Source organism: Pleurodeles waltl, chromosome 2_2 (assembly GCF_031143425.1).
Source record: "Pleurodeles waltl isolate 20211129_DDA chromosome 2_2, aPleWal1.hap1.20221129, whole genome shotgun sequence".
Classification (NCBI taxonomy): Eukaryota; Metazoa; Chordata; class Amphibia; order Caudata; family Salamandridae; genus Pleurodeles; species Pleurodeles waltl.
The window spans coordinates 158,158,995-158,180,813 of record NC_090439.1 but is presented as its reverse complement, the minus strand read 5'-3'; the positions used below and the strand labels follow the sequence as shown (position 1 = coordinate 158,180,813).

At 43.2% G+C, this 21,819-nt stretch overlaps 1 protein-coding gene across 1 annotated transcript in view; it reads left to right on the top strand.

Annotated features, from left to right (window-relative positions):
• The window catches only part of NFX1 (nuclear transcription factor, X-box binding 1), a 1,141,187-nt gene that overhangs the window by 656,637 nt on the left and 462,731 nt on the right, over window positions 1–21,819 (top strand). Inside the window, exon 12 of the mRNA XM_069219549.1 lies at window positions 7,422–7,504. Coding sequence (XP_069075650.1) covers window positions 7,422–7,504 — 83 coding nt within the window. The remainder of the gene's footprint in view (window positions 1–7,421; window positions 7,505–21,819) is intronic.

The following is a 21,819-nucleotide window of genomic DNA, read 5'->3' as shown; positions in this document are numbered from 1 at the left end:
TTCAGAAATAGCAATATGTGCAGTATTATCGCAGACAAGTGATAAAGAGGAATAAAAACCTATTTTATTTATAAGTCGTAAGTTATTTCCCCAGTAAAGGCTGAATCCCATTATTGAAAAGAAGTGCCTTGCCATCAAATGAGCCATTGAAAAATGGTGATACTATTAGAAGGGTGATCCTTTATATTCTATACTGACCATGCATCCCTTTAGTAGATGAGTTGAAACAAAGGTAACAACCCTTGAGTCTTACTCTGGTTTCAGTCACTCCAACTCTTTCACTTTGAAATCATACATAGGGAAAGAACAAGGCAATGTTGATTTTCTTTCCTGGTTTCTCTTTTCCCCAGTCAGTAAAATCTGAGGGGGGTGATATGTGGGGAGGAACAGAGTGAGTGCAGGAGCATTGATGACTTACCTAGTCTCCATCGTGAGTTTTCCACAAAGCCAGCATCTGGAAAAGAAAAAAGGAAAACAGACTTTTGTTTTACAGGAAATATAGGTGGAAGTAAACACAGACTGCCAAAGAAAAGAACAAAACGTGGAAGCAACAGAGAAAGGACAAGTAAAAACACGAGGAGGAGAACGATGAGGATGCAGCGGAAGGCAAAGAAAGCTGCAGGGGGAAGTGCACAGGGTGACTTGCAGAAGAAAGAGCTTTCTATTGTTAGGGTTGTGAGCAGAGTGGGGCCTGGCCAAAAGAAAGGAGCGTACAATGATCCCACTCAGGAAGAGCCAGAGAGTGGGGAAACGCCATTCGGGGCCCAGGCTGATAGCAAAAAGAAGCGAAGAATCTGAGGGAATACAACAGATACAAGGGTGACCAAGACGCCCTAGAGTAGACTGAATACAAAGGAGTGTTGTTAACTCACTTAGAAGATCAAATCGAGGAGAAGAAAAGGAAGAGTAAGGCAAAGAGAAGGAAGCGTTCATGATTGGACTTCCCAGTACTTACCTGTGGTTTCTTTTTGTTTATACTAAGGGTGCCAGCGGGAGGAAATGCCGGAGACACCTAGAAAGAATAGGAGAGGTTGATCTAACATTTTGAGAATCACTATTACCAAGACTGTCACTTAATTAGTTCAGCCAAGGATTTTGTTCACATTTATGTAAATAAAACGTGCTTCTGCCCTTGAAATAAAGACGTGTGAAGAATACTTCTTGCCTGCCAAGCAACAGCCCCTCTCTCACGTGCATTTCATTTGTTTTATAGTGCTGCTCATACCAGCGTAGGGTGTCAGAGAACTCTTCATCAGACACACATTATGCAGAAACAGTGAGTCAAATATTTGTAAATCAATCCATAGTAAATGTTACTTAAGACTGTGAGGAAAACAAGGTGTAGGAATCACTTAATCCATTGCATACTAAAAGCCAGTATATTTTAAGAGCGTTTGGGAGTAGCATAACTCAAAATGATAGGGTCACCTTGTAGAACGTGATGAGGGGTCCGACCCCTCATAACATGCAGGTTATCACATATTGACCTGGGGCTGAGTGAGGGCCCCTTGAATTGTTAGGCACCCCTTAAATTGTTGGGGGCCCCGCTGCGCTGCAGGGGACTATTACACCCCTGATGTTTAGTCTGTCAAAGCACAAATTCATGATTTAAAAGGTACCACAGTGGTTAGGGTTGGCTTTACTGGTAAGAATTATTTCTGTCCAAACTAACCCTTTTTTAGCAACATTAGGATACTGAAAGACCGGGGAAAATAACATAATGTTCTAATCTATACCTTGTAATTTGTATAAATCTATTTGATGACAGTTCACAGCTCACTGTGCTATATGAGCATTGTAACTTATGAATGGCAGGCAGCAAAAGCAACTGTGTGACAACAGCAGCATAATCCCATATTTTGTCTCGTTTCTCATAGCCCCATAGCCATTGCTTTGAACATTTGTGTTTTTAAGATTTGCAAGGCTTTAGCCTGCTAAACAGTCTCAGCCACATATCCACCAGAAAAAAGAATAATGCCCGCGTGCGTACGACATTACCTGAAACCCTGTCTTATACCCAGGATTAAGCCCATTTCGACTAGCTACCTTCTTGAAGATTTAGAACAGTCAAGCCATCTCCATTCTGGGACGATACTTCTGAACACCATCTTTGTCTTCCTGTTTCCTACTAATAGACTACTCTTGTGAAACAGATCTTCAACTTACAAGACAAAGCTCCAGCACAGTGTCCTGCATCTTTGAGCCAGCTCGCAACACTTATCTGAGATAACCTGGTTTGTCATGATGATTTGAATTTAACCTTTACATCAAACGGTATTTGAACTCTAGATTAATGTGAATTGTTTTTAGTCCATTATTTTTCTGGTCTATTTTTGATATTTTTGCAATATCACTTTGGATGTGGGTTGGCTTGTATATTCCTTTTTTTATCTTTGTATCTATACTGGTTTGGAGTGTTAAGTTTTTGTTACATGTCGACTTTAGTTACATTTGATCACGTAATACACCCACACCACGTCCACGCACTCTTTCTCTGAGGAAAACTTTGCTGCTTAAGCCAAGAAGCCAGTGGTCACCCAAGGATTCCTTATAGAAACGGTTTCCCCTGTAGATCAGGTTGAGCCTTCTGGGCACACAGTAACGAGTCACTTCAAGAATAGAGACTCTTTCCTGTAAACAGATCCCAAGTTTTCTACACATCCTGTGCCACTTGCATTGATCCTAAAGAGAAGCCTAGAGACCCATTTTCACCTTCTCTGATGATCCTCCATAACTCTGCCCCTCGTGGCCCAGCATTAGACTACTCTGTCTTAAAGGTACACCCTGAAAGCCTTTTTCTCATTCCAAATTGCTTGTGTTTCTTAAAATATCCCTTTGTTTATAATTTTATTTTTCTTGTAGCCAGATGTGGACTGGTATGGCAAAAAAAGATCCCTAACTCAACCCTTTGGAGTATGTTTCACATATTAAACATGTCTGTGCAAGCATGCTCTCTTCCTTTGGTTATTTATTTCATTGTACAGTATCTACCTGACTAAATAGTTCTTCGTGCCTCCCCCAACTGCACCATGAAATACGTTTTCAATTCAGCTTGTGCGGAGGCATTTTACTCTCTTGATGAAATGTATGATTCATTCTAGCTTTTATTGTTAGGCATTGCATTGTTCAATTGAATTGAGCTGCTTGCATACACGATGGAACACAATATATACATTGAACTGTAGCGCACTTTAACATTTTCCAATTGTTAGGATTAACAGTTGACATTTATTGCACCAGGAGTCTGATTCAGTAGAATGTCACTAATGGCGATTCACAAAATGATTAATGATAACGTGTTCATTAGCATTTAGTGAGACTTCATAAAGCTATAGTTTCATTTGTACAGAATGATAATAGCCATTCAAGCCGTTTTTGTTGTGTTCACCTTTTTTTGTTTTTGCCAATAATTTATTGAAGGGCATGGAAACAAGACTCATTCAGGGAGGTCACGATTTGTGTAAAATTAATAATTTTAATGGTTGCTTTGCCGTTAAACGTATGTAAGCCTGAACCGTAAATCAAAGAAAATTAATTACATCCCAGCTTCATTGAAATGATTAAGTACCATCGCAACTTTGTAAAATTCGTTTTATTACCATTTACTCTGTGAGTGGTAGCTTGGCCCAAACAGAACATTTTGTGTTTTGGACAAAGTAGGTCAAACGCCCCCCTGCAATGTGATGAAAATGTTTGCAATTTATTTGGGATGCATGTTACCCAATACCACCAGAACTACGTTGTGTCTTACAGTAAGTAATTTGAAAACTCCTGGGGAGCTAGCCTTTTCCGATAATAGGAAATACTATTGGACATCCCAGCTAGTAGCAAATAATCAATAGTAAATATTTTTTGGCCCAATGCAATGACAGAAGACTGACAGGTTGATGAAGCATACAGTCAAACTGAAGATTTGTGTTGGCTCTCGATCACTGTTAAGTTGCAAGATATGATTTGTTTTGGAAGGAGGGATAAATTGCTGGATGTTGACTGGGAAGTAAATGTAAAGTGAAAGTTAGACATGCGCTCCCTCTTCTTCGCCCACATGAGGGAAAACTGCTTTGGGAGGAAAATGTATGTTAAGCGTCTGTACTTTGGAAAACAAAGGTTTTCGAGGCTGTACTGAAGATATGGGCAGTCATAGGTCTCAATTTAGTCTTAGAAATAGAAGAGGAATTTGTTCTACCACATCTGGATGTTTTCAGCCATGTACAGTCTAGTTAAGCCACAGTTCCTTTGATTGGCAAGTTAACAAGCATGCCACATTTTCAGTTAAAAGCATTATTATTGGGGGTTGCACAGAGATCACGGTTGTGCCTTCGTTATGGTGTCAACATAGTCTTCAGGATATTTTTGCTGACTTTTAGCAGAACTATGACATAAATACTGGTCCTCAAGATACAGAGAGGAAGAGAGCAGTTTTCCTTTTCCCTGGTAGAAATAGTCATTGGTACAGAACACTCACGTGTGGGATTTAAATATGTGGAGAGAATTTGAAAAAGGCCTCCCCAGAGTACATCAGGTGCTGAACTTGGAAGTAGCTATTGGTCCCTCCATTTGCAAAGAGTAAGAGAGGGGGCTTTCTGGGCCCTAAAAGAAACAGTCATTGGTGTACAGCACTTACTAGAATTTAAATAGCTAGAGTGGATTTGGACACTGCTTTCCCGGTGCTCATCAGCCACTGCTATCAAGCAAGTAGCTTTCTGCATAAACAACTAGGTTGCTTAGTCAATTTTACGATGAGATCAACATAACGGTCAAAGAGTTAGTGGACACCAAACATGAGCACTTGTCCTTACTCTGACCACTAAGTAGCATTACAGATGAGCCTGCCATTCCCGCCTTGCATTGTCTTTAGCATAGTTGCTACCTAAGAGGACCAATGTCCATAGAAAGATACAAAGACCCCCACCGAGAAGATTGGATTGGAGAGCTACACTATCTCATGTATAAGTTGAGATGAAAGTCAAGGGATGACCTATTTAAACTCACCAAGGTATTTAGACCACATATTGTCCAAATCCATTTACATGTTTGCTATTCTGATGTCTGTCATATGAGATAGAAATTGTTTGTAAAATCATGGTGTATGTGATAGTTTAATGAAGTGATGATTTGCCAGAGTGATGATCTCAGGAACCACCAGCCAACAAGTCATGTTTTTGCTTTAATGGGAAACTCATCAAACAGTGTGCTGCAGCATCACCTCTGCTTTCAACGTATTTGTTCTACACAGGGAGACCTTCACAACAGCTTTTTATTTCACCATGCCGACAGCTCCACTGCGCTATTTTAAAGATCTAAAATGCATGTGTCGTTTTAGTGTCAGTAGAGGTGCTCTTCAGGGTTGCATTTTGGCCTATTTTTTTATTCAGCTTGTATATCGTTCACTTAGAGCAGGTCCTTATCGCCACCAATCCGGATTGCCCACAGGTGGGTCCGCGTAGATTGCCAATTCTCTTATACGCAGATGATGCTGTGTTAATGGCCAAGTCCGCCAGGGGGCTGCAATTCCTGTATCTGTCTGTAAATGTTAATACATCTTTTATTATGGTGATTGAGCCGTGTACCACAAAAACAAAGACGTTTTATCTAGGATCTAGCATACTTCCTAAGACCAGGACATTTTCATACATGGGTATGTAGTTTGATTTCGCCTTGAGCTGGAATCCCTTGATGACCAGGAAGAAAGAGGAGTTTGTGCATGTCAATGCCAAAGTTTTTGGCTTTGCCTCATGTCTTGGCAAAAGACCAATTGAGGCTTTTCTGCAAGTGTAGAAGGGAAAGTGTATATCTAAAATAGAGTATGTGAGTGTGGTATGAGGGTATGTCAAGCATATTTTGCTGCAAACAGTTGAAAACTCTTTGAGGCTTGTTCTTTGTATACCCTAATGTACCCCTGCATTCTCTGTACACGAAGAACTGGGACTTGGATATATTTCTGACACAATAACATTTCACCCGCTTTCCCTTTGGATTGACATTTGGTCGAGAGCTGAAACCAAGATGAATAAGGAGGTTCTCCTGCCTGGACTGTTTGTCCCTAGATCGTTCTCAGAACATCCCTTGGCTAAAGTATGTTAGGGAAACCTTGCAGAACCTAGGTAGGGTTGATCTGTTCACCATGCCCGAGAAAATAGTGAAATCTGATGAAATACCTCTTCAGGCAACATAGGTCCATGGCTAAAGAGCAGATAGCCTTTAAGATTCCCCAGGTGTGTAGCCACTTTCTCTTACAAACAGTCCCAAACATAGTGCCCTACCTTTCAGTGGTGCCCAGCATGTATGACTGCTTTTTATTGACTAGGATTAGAATGGGACTACTGCACTACTTGTTAGCTTTCCCTCGCTCAAGGGGCTTTGGTCACATAATGGAACCCTGCAGCTGCAACAGCCTGTCTCTGCAGGACACCTTACATTTTATTATGTTTTCTAATCACTGTGCTGTTCCACGAAAGGCCTTCAGAATAATATCTTGAAGCAGGCGAACTTTAGCCATGTCATCCTGCGCTTATGTACCTTCAAATGTCAACGGAAGGAATTATTTATTTGGTCTCATTTTTGAAAGCTGCGATAAAACTGAAGAACTGTGTTGATTACTACACCACTAGGTCCTGGAATAATTATTATGCACTTTAACTGTATCAGGCTCATAGAAGGTAACTTGTGAACTTTGCCATTTTATTGTCATTGTATTTTAACACCCTATATTATAGTTATGTTTTTAATCTTGTGATTTATTTGCACATGTTCTTTTTTTGATTTGTCTACATTGTATGAACTGTTTTATACGTTGTTTTTATGACTTGTTAAAAAGTCGAAATAAAACTTATTTGATTTGAATTCACTTTGTGCTGCCTATAAGCACTGCCACCTGTTTGCCAGTTCAGGGTAGATGCCTTTATTCTGCAACCACTTTCATATCTGTTTAGTAAATCATGTTTCTATTACAAATCCCTTTTTCCCATTTGTTTCCTCTTTGCAGTTTCCAGTGAATGAGAATATTACGGTGGTCATGTTAAGTCATAAAGCATTCCTGATAGTAGCACCTACCCTTATGGTCAGAAGGCTTCATTGTATCAGTAACCATGTCCCACTACCTCTGACGTCCTTTGCAGACAGAATATTTATCTTGTTTTCTCGCAGTACTACTAATGGAAGTAGAGAAAGGTATAACATGCATGTAGAACGCCTACATATTTTGGAGGCAGACAGTTGTTTCTTAGCTTCTTATTTACCACCACATCCCCAACATTCTGTGGTAATGTGGTGCCTTCACGACTATAATCTTGGAGTCACTACGGTTTGAACACTCTATCATCAGGATGTGTTGTTTATATGTCCATCTTCGTTACTTCTTCTATAATTCTATATTGAAAAACATGTTTCATCTGAAACCTTTCTTTTTTTCCCCCTATCAGCGGATCTCACCTTTCTTTGTGACAAGCGTTGCAGCAAGAAACGCCAGTGTGGCAGACACAAATGTAATGAGATTTGCTGCGTGGTAAGTACATTGGATCACTTGTGCCTGTAATCAGTTTGAACAGCTGCATTTCATTGTTCTTCTGTTTGTATACTGTCCATTGGCAATTACAGCAGATTAAATCTCTGCATGAACGGTGCAGAGAGGTAAAGTAAACAAAGCTTTATTAATGAGGGCAAGCACATAGTGTCCTGTACCTTTTCTAAACCATTATAAACTATAGGTTAACAAATGCTTGTTATATGATTTAGGAATATTCTTGTCCAATAGAATTAAAGTAGTGACAGAATGATGAACCTCTGTGTCAATTAAGCTGTCTTTTGCGCTAGACCTGCCAGATAAGACCAGGTAGGATATTGGACACCTCTAAGAAGTATTGCTGCAAAATACTTTGTATAGTAGTTCACCTGAGGACACAGATGGCACACACAGCAAGGAATGCTACTAGATCTATGTAGAGATATAAGTAAATCCTGTATGGATGATAATAAATAATACAATAAGACACTGTACTACCCTAGTCATCTGTCTGGAACCAGAGATTGCACAGTTATATTGTGCATGCAGCCCATTACAAAACATGCAGCTTGGACACCTTGACCTTGGTAGCGCGAAAAGGTGGATTTTGCCAAATGTAAACATATAGGTGAACAATAAAGAAAACAAAGTTCTGTTTCCAGTTAGTTTGTTATTTGCCCCTACCCAATAAGCTATTCTTGGTAGAGTACCTGGGTGAGCATAATATATACCTTTGTTATATACAGTATAAATAATGGTACCAAAAACGGCATTCTCATAAAGTGCACCTGAGATTGCCGTACCTGATAAACTTTAGGACTGCAGTGGGATGGTTGTCATTTTTTTAGGAAAACTGGTCAAAAGGAGCAGGCAGTGGGTTCAGTGTTCAGCAGTTTTTAACCGCATGCAGTCCCCACAAACTATTGTCTGCACTAAAAGGAACACAATCTTGTGGTCATTTTCAGTATCTAAATGAGATGTGATGAAAATAAAAACTTATACCAGCTAGAAAAAATGATAAATAATTAGTTTTGCTGTATGGTGTCTTATCTGGTTGCCTCATTTCCTGCAGTGTCATTGGAGGAATTTGCACATCATATCTTTTTAATATTGATATCCCTCTGCATGCTACCTTTAAAAATGTACCAGCCCCATTGACAATGTTATGTAGCTATAACAGTAGATCTTCAGTACAAGTAGATTTAATTAAATCCTAAGCAACATCCTGATTAACTCAAAGAGAAAGCCCACAATGGCCATTTCTTATTACCGGGCACCTTTAGTTTTTAAATTGATTAGTATTCTCTTTGTTCAAAGGGGAATCTATAGAAAGGTTAATCCTGAAAAAAAAAAGTATTACTGACCAAAAGCTACTATTCTTTGGCATGCATCTCTTCCTTATATCCTTAAGTGACACGTGTATCCTTCTCTTTTGTGAAGGTGTTGTTCAAATACATTCCCAGACTGGTGCATATTCATTTTTGTAACATAACTTTATTTGAATTTTGTTATTTTTGAACATTGCAATTCAATTTATAATTCATTTTATATACTGCTTGAATTATAGGCAAGTTAGATTTTACATTTGTAAAGTGTAGTTACGGTTCTCTATGAGAACAGGTTTAACTGTGGTATTTCCTTCAGTTGGCAACTTAGATAAATTAGGCAGCTATTATGTCCTTTTTTATGTAACCACTATATTCCGAAACGAGATCTCTTTCATTTCAACCAATATTAACATTTTAGATGTGAAAGTAGAATAGACGAAAGGGGGGATGGGTGGAGGGGAGGGCGTAGATTAATGATCTGTGTAGAGCAAAGAGAATCTCAAATAGTGGGGGAACAAAATAGCGTGTGGAGAGGGGCTGTTAATGAGGGTAGTGTGCAAAGTTGCTGAGTAAATTAAGGTAATGTCTGAAATCATGGAGCTCTTGTGATATATATTGCTAGTATAGACTCAGGGGAGCATGCTTGGTTATTGTCATGTTCAGGTGCACAAGGATCATGTACCATTGTGCTGCAAGGGAATGCTGATGGAGTCCTCTAGCCTCCTCCCAATGCAAAGTTAAGCTTTGATTACCAGCCCATTTAAGGAGCCCTATTTCCCAGGTCACTATTGAGGGGTGGGAAATCGACTTCTATTGGAAAGTAATTGTTTGTTTGCTATGCTAAGGGCCAGGTTAGCTAACCTTGTGGCCACATGGTCCTTCATGGACAATTTATATATTTATAATGCTATTGAGGGTCAGTCTTGTGGGATAGGTTTGGATGTAATGGTGGATACCACATTTGTAATATGACAGTCTATGGAGGGGACAGGGCCAGAGCATGTAGGTAAAGTCAGCTACTTGGTCTGAATAGTGGAGACTGTGGGTGCTGCTTGTGTGAAAAAGTTATTTATGGTGGCTGGGAAAGGATAGGCTATGTGCAGTACAAAGTACTGCATCAGGTTGAATTTTACTTTGCAGGATATCAAATGAGGTAACTCAAGTGCTAGCGCCCATTCCTTACCATGAACGGCTGTACTCGCCTCTGCCTTCCACCTGTCCCTCAGTGGAGTTTAGAGTCGGGAGGCTTATGAAATTCTGGACCTATACAACCAAGAAATATACCTACCCTCATGGTTTATGGAACTTGAATAAAGGACTGAGGCTCTAGGTAAAAACTCAAGAAGGGCCAGAGTCTGTGGGTTGCAAGTTGGATAGTGTTATAGAGTTGGAATTGGCCCCTTCGAAGGCATAGATAATCAACGAGTTCCTCAAAGGGGAGTAAATATCCAGCATCAAAGAGATTACCAACAGTTGTTTGATTCCTTGGGCTATTGGGGCAAGATAGGCTAGGAAGACCTAGCAAAATAATTGCTGGGGCATAGGGGATTACCCTCCTTGTGAGATTCCCAGCGTAGAGGACCTCCGCCCAAGTTGCACTGGACCTCAGGAATATTAGGAGTCAGTGGGAAGGGGCACAACTTTAGCCAATTTACACAGATGCAGCCATGAAGTCCTTGAGGAGTTGTGTTGTTTCAGGCATAGTGTGCTGGTAGTTCTTGAGATAAAGAAGGTGGTCATCTTCATATATGGAGACTGCATGAACCCCATCTGGCAGAGGGATTGCCCTGCTTGTCCCATCGCTACAGAGACAAATCACCAGAAGCTTTATAGTTAGGGCAAAACTCAAACTTGCGCGGTGGACATAAGTAAAGTGACTTGTGCGAATTGGATACTAAGGGGACAAAAACTAAATTGCTGGTGGACTTCAAAGAGATATTTCCTGGGTACTGTATTGTATCCCTTTTCAAGATGGAAGATAAGGACCACGGATCTCGGCCAGGTTAATGGGGAGGGTTCTAGGTTCCTGTACAGTCTTTGGAGATTCAATGAGGTATTCCTACAGGGAATTAAACCCATTTTGGGCTGGTTGAATTAGTTGGGTAATTATTCAGTATCTTATGATTCCAATTTAGAAAGGAATTGGATCGGTAGGAGGATAGGTCTTTTAGAGAGCACCATTGCTTTAGCAAGGAGACAAAATAGGGCCTTCCTCTGGGACAAAGGGAGATTGCTCTATCCTAAAGACACATAGAATTGAGCAAATTCGGGGGCAAAAAGCCTTGGGCTGGTGTGGCCCATAGTGAGGCTGTCTGTCCTTGACATCTTGCTTGCTGCGAGATCTCAGACTACTGTCTTAATTTTCTGTGAGAAGATTGGTGTGTCTAAGTTCTTGCAGTCCTGAGGAGAGAGTCGGGAAGTGGAAGGTCAGCTAGTAACCCTGCTATATGTGGAGATCAATCATTTGCAGGCTCAATATTAAGTGCCTTGTAGTAGTCGCGAAAACCAAGGAGAATTTCTGACTTTTTCTACAGATGGTGAGCCAAGTGAGGGGTCTTCCCATGTTGCCCCCTCAGAATGCACGCAGGTATTGTATTATACATAATTGAATCATCAAAGCTCCTTTCATTGGGAGGCTTTGAGGGTCCAGGCCACCATGTGGGTATTTGTACAAGACAGGTCACTGATAAGTTGATGCTCGAGATAGTGAGCGCTTTCTCAGTCTACCTGTGAGTGACTGATGCCTCTCAAATGTTGTGACCGTGTACAATCACATTGAAAACATCCCACTTCGTGGAGCAGGATGAGGTAGAGCCTCTGACTTCGAAATAGTCACTAATACTGGATTGCCAGGGAATCTCTATTAGGAGGGCCTCTAGCACTACCCCCTTAATGCTCCAAGTAGAGCTAGAGGGGCTTATCTACCCCAGTAGTTACCATCAGACAGTGGTCAAATATGTCTTCTCAGAGTAAGTAAATGTTGAGCACAGTTGTGTAAAGGATATTGTTCGTTGGATGTAGAGGTTGTGGGGGAGGCGGGGTAGAAGGAATATGAGTGGTGTTCTGGGTTGTGTACATCTTCCGTGCATCTTTTAGGGACCAGTGTCTTCATCAATCTACTTAGAAACAGAAGTTAATAATGGTAGGGTCTAGTTGAAGTGGAGGATGGGTAGTATCCAGACTGGGATCTAGAACTGCATTGAAGTCTTCTCCTGGAATCTAGAGGAGCTGGCCCCAAGATGCAAGAAACATAGATAGTCTCACTAGAGGGTTGATCAGAATTGAGGGCATGTATGCTACCCAATACCAATAGTAAACCATCCAGGGAGCCCTCTACTATCGCAAACCAACCCTTAGGCTCCAGGGAGAAAGGAACTCTGGCACCTATCCATATCATGACTCTCCCTTGGCTTAGACTAAATAGTGTAGAGTAAATCGTTCCCTGCCAACATTTCTAAAGTCTGGGTCCCTCTGCTAGGGCCATGTGGGTCTCCTGTAGGAAGGATAAATAACCCCTTTTTGACAAAGTAATGCATATATTTTATAATGTCAGGTTGAATTGTATATGCTCCTGATGTTCCATGAGATTAGGTTATAGCCTGTGGTTAGTTGGGAAAAGCATGATGAGATATGCAACTGAATGTAACTGAGAGAAGGCAACTGGCAGACTTCCACACAGGCCTGCAATATACAGGAGAGCTCTAGGTATTGAGGTAACAGAGCTGAGGGTTAAAGGGTGATGGGGTAAAACAAGAACCAAACCTGGTAGCAAGCAAACGGCAAACCGCATAAACATTAATAAAGCCTGTGGTGACTCTGTTGGAAGGAGGTGGTGAGCTAGACAGTGAATGAAAAGAGCATCATTCAAACTGCCTACACAGTACATAGGAAAAGGTTACTTGCCTTTTTTTGCAGAAATTGTAGCAGAAGGGGCAGGATGGGAGTCCATACAGACAGGGGGGAGGGAAGTTAGCTTTTTGTTATGAATGAGACCCTGAGCACAAAGGTGGGATTATGCATTGAGGCCTTTGAAGGGCTTTTAAAGAAGGTCATCTGATTTTTAAGGGGGAACCATTGGTGGAGATTCCTGGCCGCTGGGTAGCTAGCGGGACAAGGTGGCATCATCATATATGGATAAGGAACAATCAGTGGGTAAGGGTACCGGGTCTCAAAAGGATGCCCCCACCGCAAAAGGCTCTTGCTTGCTGGATCAGGTCTGTTCAGTTGAGAGAACGGGCAAGTATGCTGGGGTCACTTAGGCAACCCCTATCTATGGCACACAGAGCCACTGACGTGGCGATCACAGCGCTGGGAGGAGGACACCTATCCTAGGTAGCCTCTAGCTCCGTAAAGAAATGCACCTGGTTGTCTGACATGATCTTAAGCTTCACTGTGAAGAGAAGAGGTTACTTGACTCCTATATCCCTGAGTTTCCTTTTCACACCCAGGAAAGAAGTGTGCTGGCAATGGAGGGATAATGTGTAGTCAGGAAAAAGCAGCACTTGCTGATTTTCTAATTGTGTGCCCAGCCAGTCATGCCGCTCTGAGCACTTTGTCTGGACAAGACTCGATAAATGCACTCCTTTTGGAAAATGGGAGTTAGGTTTCGAGTGGGCATAAAAGACTTGACCCATTGTTTGATGAACGCCACTGGGTTTTTATCTTCTGCTTCCACTGGGATTCCAACTACCTGTAGATGGTTTAATCTGGAGCAGCCTTCTGCATCCTTGGTGCAGCCCTCCAGGAAGCATACCTGCTCTGTCAGACCTTGGATGGACAGGGATACCTTAGCAACGGTATTCTCCATGTGAGTAACCTACTCTGCCAACTTCTTCTGGTCTGCTTAAAGGAAGTTGGTGTCTTTAGCAGTGGCATCTTCTTTGGCTTTAATAGGGCGTGATATGAGTTCAAGGCCTTGAGAGTGGTATCAAATTTGTCTGAAATTGGTGGCATTGCAGTGTCCCTGGACGGTGGTGGGAGGACCAGCTCCTGGGGTGGCATCCGAGCGAACTGACTTAGTCCTGCCTATCTTGGCAAAGCCGCTGCACTTGTGTTTAAGGCAGAAAATGACAGTCATGGTATTTGCTTTGGAGAATTATGCTGGTGAGGCTGTTTAATTGCAGTGGGCCTGCTTGCCAAACCTTGGAATCCACCAGGAATGCAGAATGAACAGCTCAGGTTTTGCCCCTTAGTTAGGGGGTCATTCCTACTGGAAGGATGTCAGACCAAAGCCTCATGAAGCGTGGAGGAACCACATGTGGGCAAGAAGGTTGTTAGTGCAGAGATTCTTTGATGCCAGGTTCCGACCTGTTTGACACACCTGCAATCCACTGCAGGGTGGTGGGGCCCAGTTTCCCCCTCTCTTCTTGAAGGTGTCTTACTCATAAGAAATGCTGTTTCTTAGAAAGAGGATCTTCCACCTTCGGGAAGGGTGACATTCTTGAGAGTAAGTACAATTCTATGTGAATTCAAGGTGCTAGAGTTCATGAAGAGTATACACACAGGGCCTCGACTGGCCCAAGATCTAGCAAGGACTGAGATTAGCTGAGGGCTTTGGGTCACAAAGTTCCGGTTTGGCCCTCTTGAAATTGTTGAGGTGTCCTCACACTGGTAAAGGGCCAATGTCCTTTAAAACATTAATTGTCCACCAAGGTGGTGCCCTGGATTGCCCATCACTGTCCTGTCAGGATTTAGCTCCGGTGGTACTCACCATTCACAAAACGGCACCAGTTACAGGTGATATCGTAGTTCATAGGCCCTGTGATGTTCACCTTTGAAGATTCACTAATGTCCACAGTCTGATGGGAAAGACTAAGCTCACAGAGCACAGTTGTTAGACATTGAATTTAAATCTTCCCATCCCGACGGGGACAACGCAGTGAGAATGGCAGGCCAATGGGAATGACTAGGGATAGATGTGCCGCCCCGGTGGAGCACTCAGTGCAGAACAGTATTATTGTGGGGGCCAGACAGTCGCATCCAGTGAAGACAGTGAAGTCCTCAGCATGCTGAGGCCCTACAGGAGATGTCTGGGGCCTCTCTCACCTGTGAGGTGGTGTGCACAGTTGATGCCGCAGACCTCAGCCTGATGGCAAAGACTGCTGTTGCCCCAATCCAGAACCTAAAGCAGGCTGAGACGGATGAAGGGCTCTCTGCAGCAGTCTGGTTGTTAATGGGCTCCACCCCTGTTGTCTCGAGCGGCTCACTTTGTGACAATCCTCTGTGCTGGTATTCTGTGGTTGGCAGGCTCATTCCATCGCTGAACTGGTGGGCAGCAGCTGTTCATGAAGGTGGGCTTCCGAAGGTCATGGCCCGCGCTGCACAGCCCCTGCGTGGAATTATTGCTTCTAAGTGGTGCTGATGTATCCCCTGTGTGATGATGGTTAATTAGGCACAGATGCAGCGAGATTTAGCTTTGGAGAATGTTGGATCCCAGGGTGGCAGAACAGAGTGGCTCTAAAAGACGTCCTCAATGCTGGATTCACAACAATGCCCCCATTTCCCCTCCCAGACTCTTACATATTTATAACGAAGATGGTGTCAGGGTATCCTTTCTTCTCAAACTAGGATTTTCTATCATTCCTTTGGTTGCCTAGCTTGCTCTTCTCCTTCTGTGGAAGTCGCAGGATGAATTCAGTACTCAAGACAATGAATGTTCCCTGTGAGTCTGCCTTCATTTCCCATAGATGGTGATTGTTAAATCTCATAGATGTCCAAGAAGAAGATGCAGTCTGACTTCTCTGGTTTCAGAAGACTTCTTCCTGCAGAAATCATGGATAATTTCTTACCAGTCAGCACACTCTTGTGACCCCCATTGTATAAAGTCCTCCATTGTACATCTCTGCTAATGTGATGTTTATTGGTGTCTTGGTGATAGCCGCTCAACTGCTCTTTATTTGCATTCAGTCCCTTATATTCTGACACTTCTGTGACTTTGCTGCCGACCAAAGCGTAACACCCGTTGAACTACCCTGAGGTCTGTTTTCACCCAGGACTACCTGTGATCATGAGAGGTGTTTCCTAAAACACCAGTCTGCAAGATGTGGATATTGGACAGCCCACCACCAAATTTAAAGCCGTCTTACTAGACCTATATTTCTTCATCAAAGTGTTTGTAGTTTGGGCAGAGAGTTGCCACATTGCTCATCTCAACACGAACAGTCTGTAAGCTCACCCTAACTGTATATAGGCTTCTAACACTATCCCTCCTTAAGGACATTGCCTCTGTGTACTTGTGGGGTGCCCCTTTCTGAGGTGTTCACTTTATCTATGGTTTAACTATCTGGAGTCTTGCTTTTAATTTCACTAGTAATCATGGATCAACACTCTTATTTCATGGCTGTTTTTGGTGCTGCTTATGTTCAGCTTTTATCTGGGAACTCAAAGTCCTACCCTAAGGTCTTTGGGCCCTTCGTAGAGTTTGTTAGTTGTGCACTTCCTAAAATGATTTTCCAGAGGTCTGGGTCTACCAGAATGATCTAATATTTCCAGGATCTTTGTTGGTGACAGGTTGTTGAGATGTTCTTCTGGTCAAGGAATCATATATTTAGAAGCTGCTTATTTGAACTTAGGTCTTTCAGTCGAGGACAGTCGATGTTTTTTTTTGTCAGTCAACCAAAGTGTCTACATATGACAGCAATTCATATATTCCAATTCTACTCCTTGATTCTAGTTTCTTCAAGTAACTTTATGAAGTGTTGCTCAGGACACTCTACAGGACATCTTTTTTTTATGTATTTTCACATGGATTATTACCTTTTCTTCATTGGGTGACCTCAAAGCGGCTGAATGCCCAGTGAAAGTCAATCAGTCGGTGTTTTTAAAGCTTAGCTTATCACCCTGAGGGTTGGTGCTGTGTGCTGGTGGCCTCTCGTTGAAGAGCCAGGTTTTGAGTTCCCTCCTGAAGTTGAGAAGGTTGTGAGTGGCACGCAGTTGGGGGCGGGGCTGTTGGTGAGGCAGAAGAAAGGGCAGCCTACACAGCAGCTGAGGCAAACATGCAGGACATGTGCGAGGGTGATGGAGTTTGAATGGAGTTCTCTGTTGGTTCCGATGTTGTAGAGGGCTTTGTACGCAAGGTTAAGAACCTTGAATTTGCAGCTCTTGTACACAGGAAGCCAGTTTAGACTTCTGAGGTGGGTGGTGATGCTGGTCTGGTTGGGGAGGTCCAAGATAAGTCCAGCTGCCGCATTCTGTATGGTTTGAAGCCGGTGGAGGAGCTTGGTGGAGAGTCTGGTGTATAGGATGTTTCCGTAGTCAAGTCTGCTGGTGTTGAGGGCTTGGGTTACTGTTTTTCCAGTGTCTGTGGGGATCCATCTGAAAATCTTGTGTAGCATACGGAGACTGTTGAAGCAGGAAGAGGCCACTGCGTTTATCTGTTGCTTGAAAGTGAGCTTGATGTCGATGATGATGCTGTGGTTATGGGCGTGGTTAGTCGGGGTTGGGGGTTGTGTCGACTGTGGTGAGCCACCAGGTGTTGTACCAGGGTGAAGTGTTTTTAAAAAAAAAAGATTACTTCTTGCTTGTCTGTGATCAGTTTCAGGCAGTTGGATCTCATCCATTAGGCGTGCCGTGGTCCTTGGAGAGAGATAGTATAAGTTGTGTGTCGTCGGCATGTGAGATGATATTGAGTCCTTAAGAACAGACGATCCCTGTCAACGGCGTGATGTAGGTGTTGAAGAAGGTGGGGCTGAGTGATGACCCCTGGGATTGCCGCATATGATCTTCTTGGGCGCTAAGGTAAAAGGTGGTAGACTGATTCTCTGGGTATGTCCTGTGAGGAAAGCATGGATCCATTTGAGGGTGTCACTTCGGATTCAGATATGGTGGAGTCTGGTGATGAGGGTGTAAAGGAGGCGATGTCAAATACTACTGAGAGGTAGAGGAGGATTAGGGCTACCTTCTCTCTGTGATCGCCGAGGGCTCTGATGTCTGTTGCAGCGATCAGGACGGTCTCAGTGCTGTGGTTTGTGCAGAAGCCAGATTGCGAGGTGTCCCGTAGATTGTGTCCTTCTAGATGTTTGGAAAGCTTTCGGTTGAGGGCTCTTTCCAGAACCTTTGCTGGGAAGGGGGAGCAGCGAGGCGTATGGTTTCTTCAGAAGAAGTTTGACCTATGCTTGCTTACATGCTTCGGGGTTGGTGGCAATCATGATGGAAGCGTAAGAGGATGGGTGCGAGGATGCTGCTGATCTCCCTCAGGTTGAAGATGTAATGGGGGCATGGGTCGTTGGGAGACCCGGAGTGCGTCAGACTCATGAAGGCTGCTGTTTCCTGAATAGATAGTTGCTTCCAGTCGGTGATCTGGTGGGTAGGGGGTGTTGTCTGAGGGGTGAGAAGGTGGTCAATGCTGGTAGATTGGTAGTGAAAGTTGTTGTAGATGGCTGTGATTTTGTCGTGGAAGTAGTCTGGTAGTGTGTCGCAGGGGGTTTGGGAGGGTTGGACTGTGTTTTACGGTGGCTGCTGGGCAGGAGAAATCTGAGTTTGAAGAGTTCCTTGGAGTGGTTGGTGCTTTTCTCGATGCAGCTGAGTAGAGCACCCTTTTTTGCATCTTTGAGGTGGAGATGATATTTGTTGAGTGCTTCTTTGAAGGTGGTGCGGTCCGCTAGGTCCTTGCTCATGCGCCATCGTCTTTCTAGCCGTTTGCATTCTCTCTTGAGTGTGTGGAGTTTGGGAGAGAACCAGCTAGCAGGTTTGCTGGATCTTGTAGTGTTGGATTTCCTTGCGGGGGTGACCTCTTTGGTGCAGTTTAAGATCCACCATGGGGAATTGTGGGTATCTTGCTCAAGGCTGCTGGAGGGGTTAGGTTTGTTGGAGTTGAAGGCGGTGGTCCATTGGGTCTCTGATTTTTTTTACCACCTGCGGTGAGGGGGCAGGGAGAGTGGTGGATGGCTCTGATCTGCTTGTTATGCTGAAGTAAACGATGTGGTGGTCAGTCCATGATAGCTCCATTGTGTGGGAGAATTGAATCCCGTTTCTGGCTGTGAAAATGGGATCCAGGGTGTGTCCTGCGTTGTGTGTGTGACTGGTATCTAGTTGTTTGAGTCCGATGTTGCTTAAGTTGTCCAGATGGTTGGTGGAGATGTGGTTGTTGAGGTCGGCGAGATGAAAATTGAGGTCACCTAAAACGATGTAGGGTCTTAAATCAATGGCCATTGGACGATTAATTCACTGATAGCCTGGCAGAAGGCAGGGCGGGGCCCGGGGGCTGGTATGCGAGGTCACCTGTGGTGGTGGTTCTGGCACTGTTTCGGATTAGAAGGTTAAGATGTTCCATGAAGGGAGATGTTTGTTCCTTGACAGTGGTGTGTATGAGGTTGTCCTTGTCTATGATGGCAATGCCTCCTCCATGCTTGTTGTGGTGATCTCTGTGAAACAGCTTGTAACTTTGTGGAGTAGCGCAGGTGATGCTAGGGGCAGATGAGAGCGAGAGCCAGGTCTCGCTGATGAACATTAGGTCTGTGTTGAGCGTGGTTATGATCTCCTATATTTCCGTGGCGTGTTTGCAGAGGGATCTTGCGTTGAGCAGTAGACAGTGGAGTTGTTTCTCTGGATTGGAGGGTCACCGTATGGGGCCATGGTGGTGTCAGTGTTGCAGGTGAAGTGTCATCAGAGGCAGGCGAATGGTCTGCACGTGGTCTGGGGAGGATGTGATGCGCAGTTGTCTCAAATCCTGGGGGCCAGGCTTGGAGTTAGGAGGCTGAGAATCGGCAGATAGTGGGAGAACCAGGGTTCATGGCGCTGGGTGTGGTTTAGACGCGGGCGGGCATAGATGGGCTTGCCTTTGGCATGCCAGTGGCGCACCCCCCGCTGCATGGTCACGCTATGGCCTCCATTACGTAGGTCCTGGGGTGGGAGGGGCACAGGGTGGTGGAGGACGGGCTGGCAGCAGGCCTGAGTAACAATTAATTTCCTCTTCTGGCTCACATTCTAACAATATCTTTGACAAAGATATTCTGTCATTTCTTGTGAATGTGTGCAACAGCTAGTCCTCCCATTCAACTGTAATCATATTCATTGCTTAAGTAGGAAGGGGACACTAGAAAAACAAGCACTGCCAAAGCCATTAAGTTTGGGTTTTGCAAATCATTTTAGTCATGCTGCACAGCATCCTACGTACGGTTTCACATCTTGTGCAGGCTTTCACTTTTATACAGCTTTGTTCTTTGAGGCGCTTCACAGTGCTGTCCATCTTGTTTGTTTGCTTCCTGCCCCACTTTGCCCTGTCTCCATAATTCTTTCTCCTTAGGCATTCCTGATGCTGTGGCTAATAAACAAGAGGGGAGGGGGGAGCCAACAGGGCCAGCTTGGTCAATTTGTTGCCAGACACACACCAAGCATATATGCACCTTCAAAATGGTACAAGTATTATTTTTTTTCTTTTGAGTTGGATCTGCAAACAAAACAGAAAGTAACACGAGCAGGTGGTAGGCAAGAATGCAGTTTGGGGACAAATGTAGGTGGGGAAGCAATACAGTGGGCAGAATCATGGAGGGTGGAAAAACAACAGGGGGGTGGGGATGAAGGAGCACGGAGGGTAAACAGAGCTACATTGGAATGCGTGTTAGGAAGCAACATGGAGACTGAGCAATTTGGGTTTTTTTGGGTGGTGGGGTGGAAGCGATCCAACGAGAGCGCACAACCCGGACTTAATTTTCACAGGAGATTGTCTTAAACAGTGGCTGCTGGAAGGGATAAAGTTATGAAAATAAATTGTTATAATGCTCTGAAAAGAAATGTACTGAGAGAAGCGGACATACTGAATGGTAAAACACATTCACTCTCCAGTTATGCTGAAGAAGGTTTTATAATAAAATTGTGTTAATGGTAAGAAATGACACATGCATGTTGAAATATAAGGAGAGCAAATGGATGATAAATCTGTATAAAACTCAAAACGCACTAAGAGCGGCTCAAAGGTAAAAGTGTTGAAAGTAGAACTGGTAATGTTATGTAAAGAAATGTGCTAGGAGAACTGGAAAAATGAGAGAAATGCATGCATTCTTATGGATTGCTTTTAGAAAAAGGAAAAAAATTCCTGAAAAGCACATAGTTGTGCAAGGGTCAAAGGAGACAATCAGAGAGATGGTACACAGGCTATGCTCCACAGGAAGGAAACCGACTAAATAGATAGGTTAAAACCAAAAAACCCATAGAAAGCAAGAAAACAAGTGACAAAACACCAGTGGAAAGCATTGGGTTGAGTTGCATTCTAGGTCAGCTGTCAACATGTCCCCAATAAGTCTTTCACACTTAAAAAGATCCACTGGTGTGTGAGGAATTATCTTGTTGCTGACCTAAATTTGAAAAAAGTAGGATTTTTTAAAAGTTTGAATCAGAATGTACAAAACTGATGAAGAAAGCTAATTTGAAGAAAGAATCGACAAGCTTACACAAAAATGAACTTTTGCTTGCTCAATAAATAGTGTATATAATGACTGTTGAAAGGAACAGCAATGTATCAAATAATAACAATAATATCTATCCGTTAGCTGTGGTTTTCTAAAGAATGTCCTACTTCTGTTCATCTCCATGTAATCCTGCAGACCATCATTCTTCTTGCCGACTGACTCATTTTTCTTGCTTCATGTCAACTATACAATACTGATCCCCGGCCAACCAATGAGATGTTGGCTGTTTTGTTTTAATTATAGTCATACTCCTAGGCGTGAGGGGTCACCTCACAGTTATTGATGTAGAGAGAGAGAGACAGAGGTTGGTCATTGGGTTTTAAAGTGGGTATTATATAACACCTACACTTAAAATAGTTGTGCAAAGTAGTGTCCTGATTGGTCATTGAAATATCTTCTGTCCCTTTTCTTAGGTAAGGCAGATGTTCATTTCCGATCGTGGGATGTATCATAGCATTGTATTTTTGCCCAAACCCTATTTCCTGTCCAAGCTGAGAGTTAAAGTAAAGATTTGGGGTGCACAATAAACCACTTTTACTTGCAAGTACTGAGAATTCGTATTTGCTGCCTGTACCTCCAGCATACA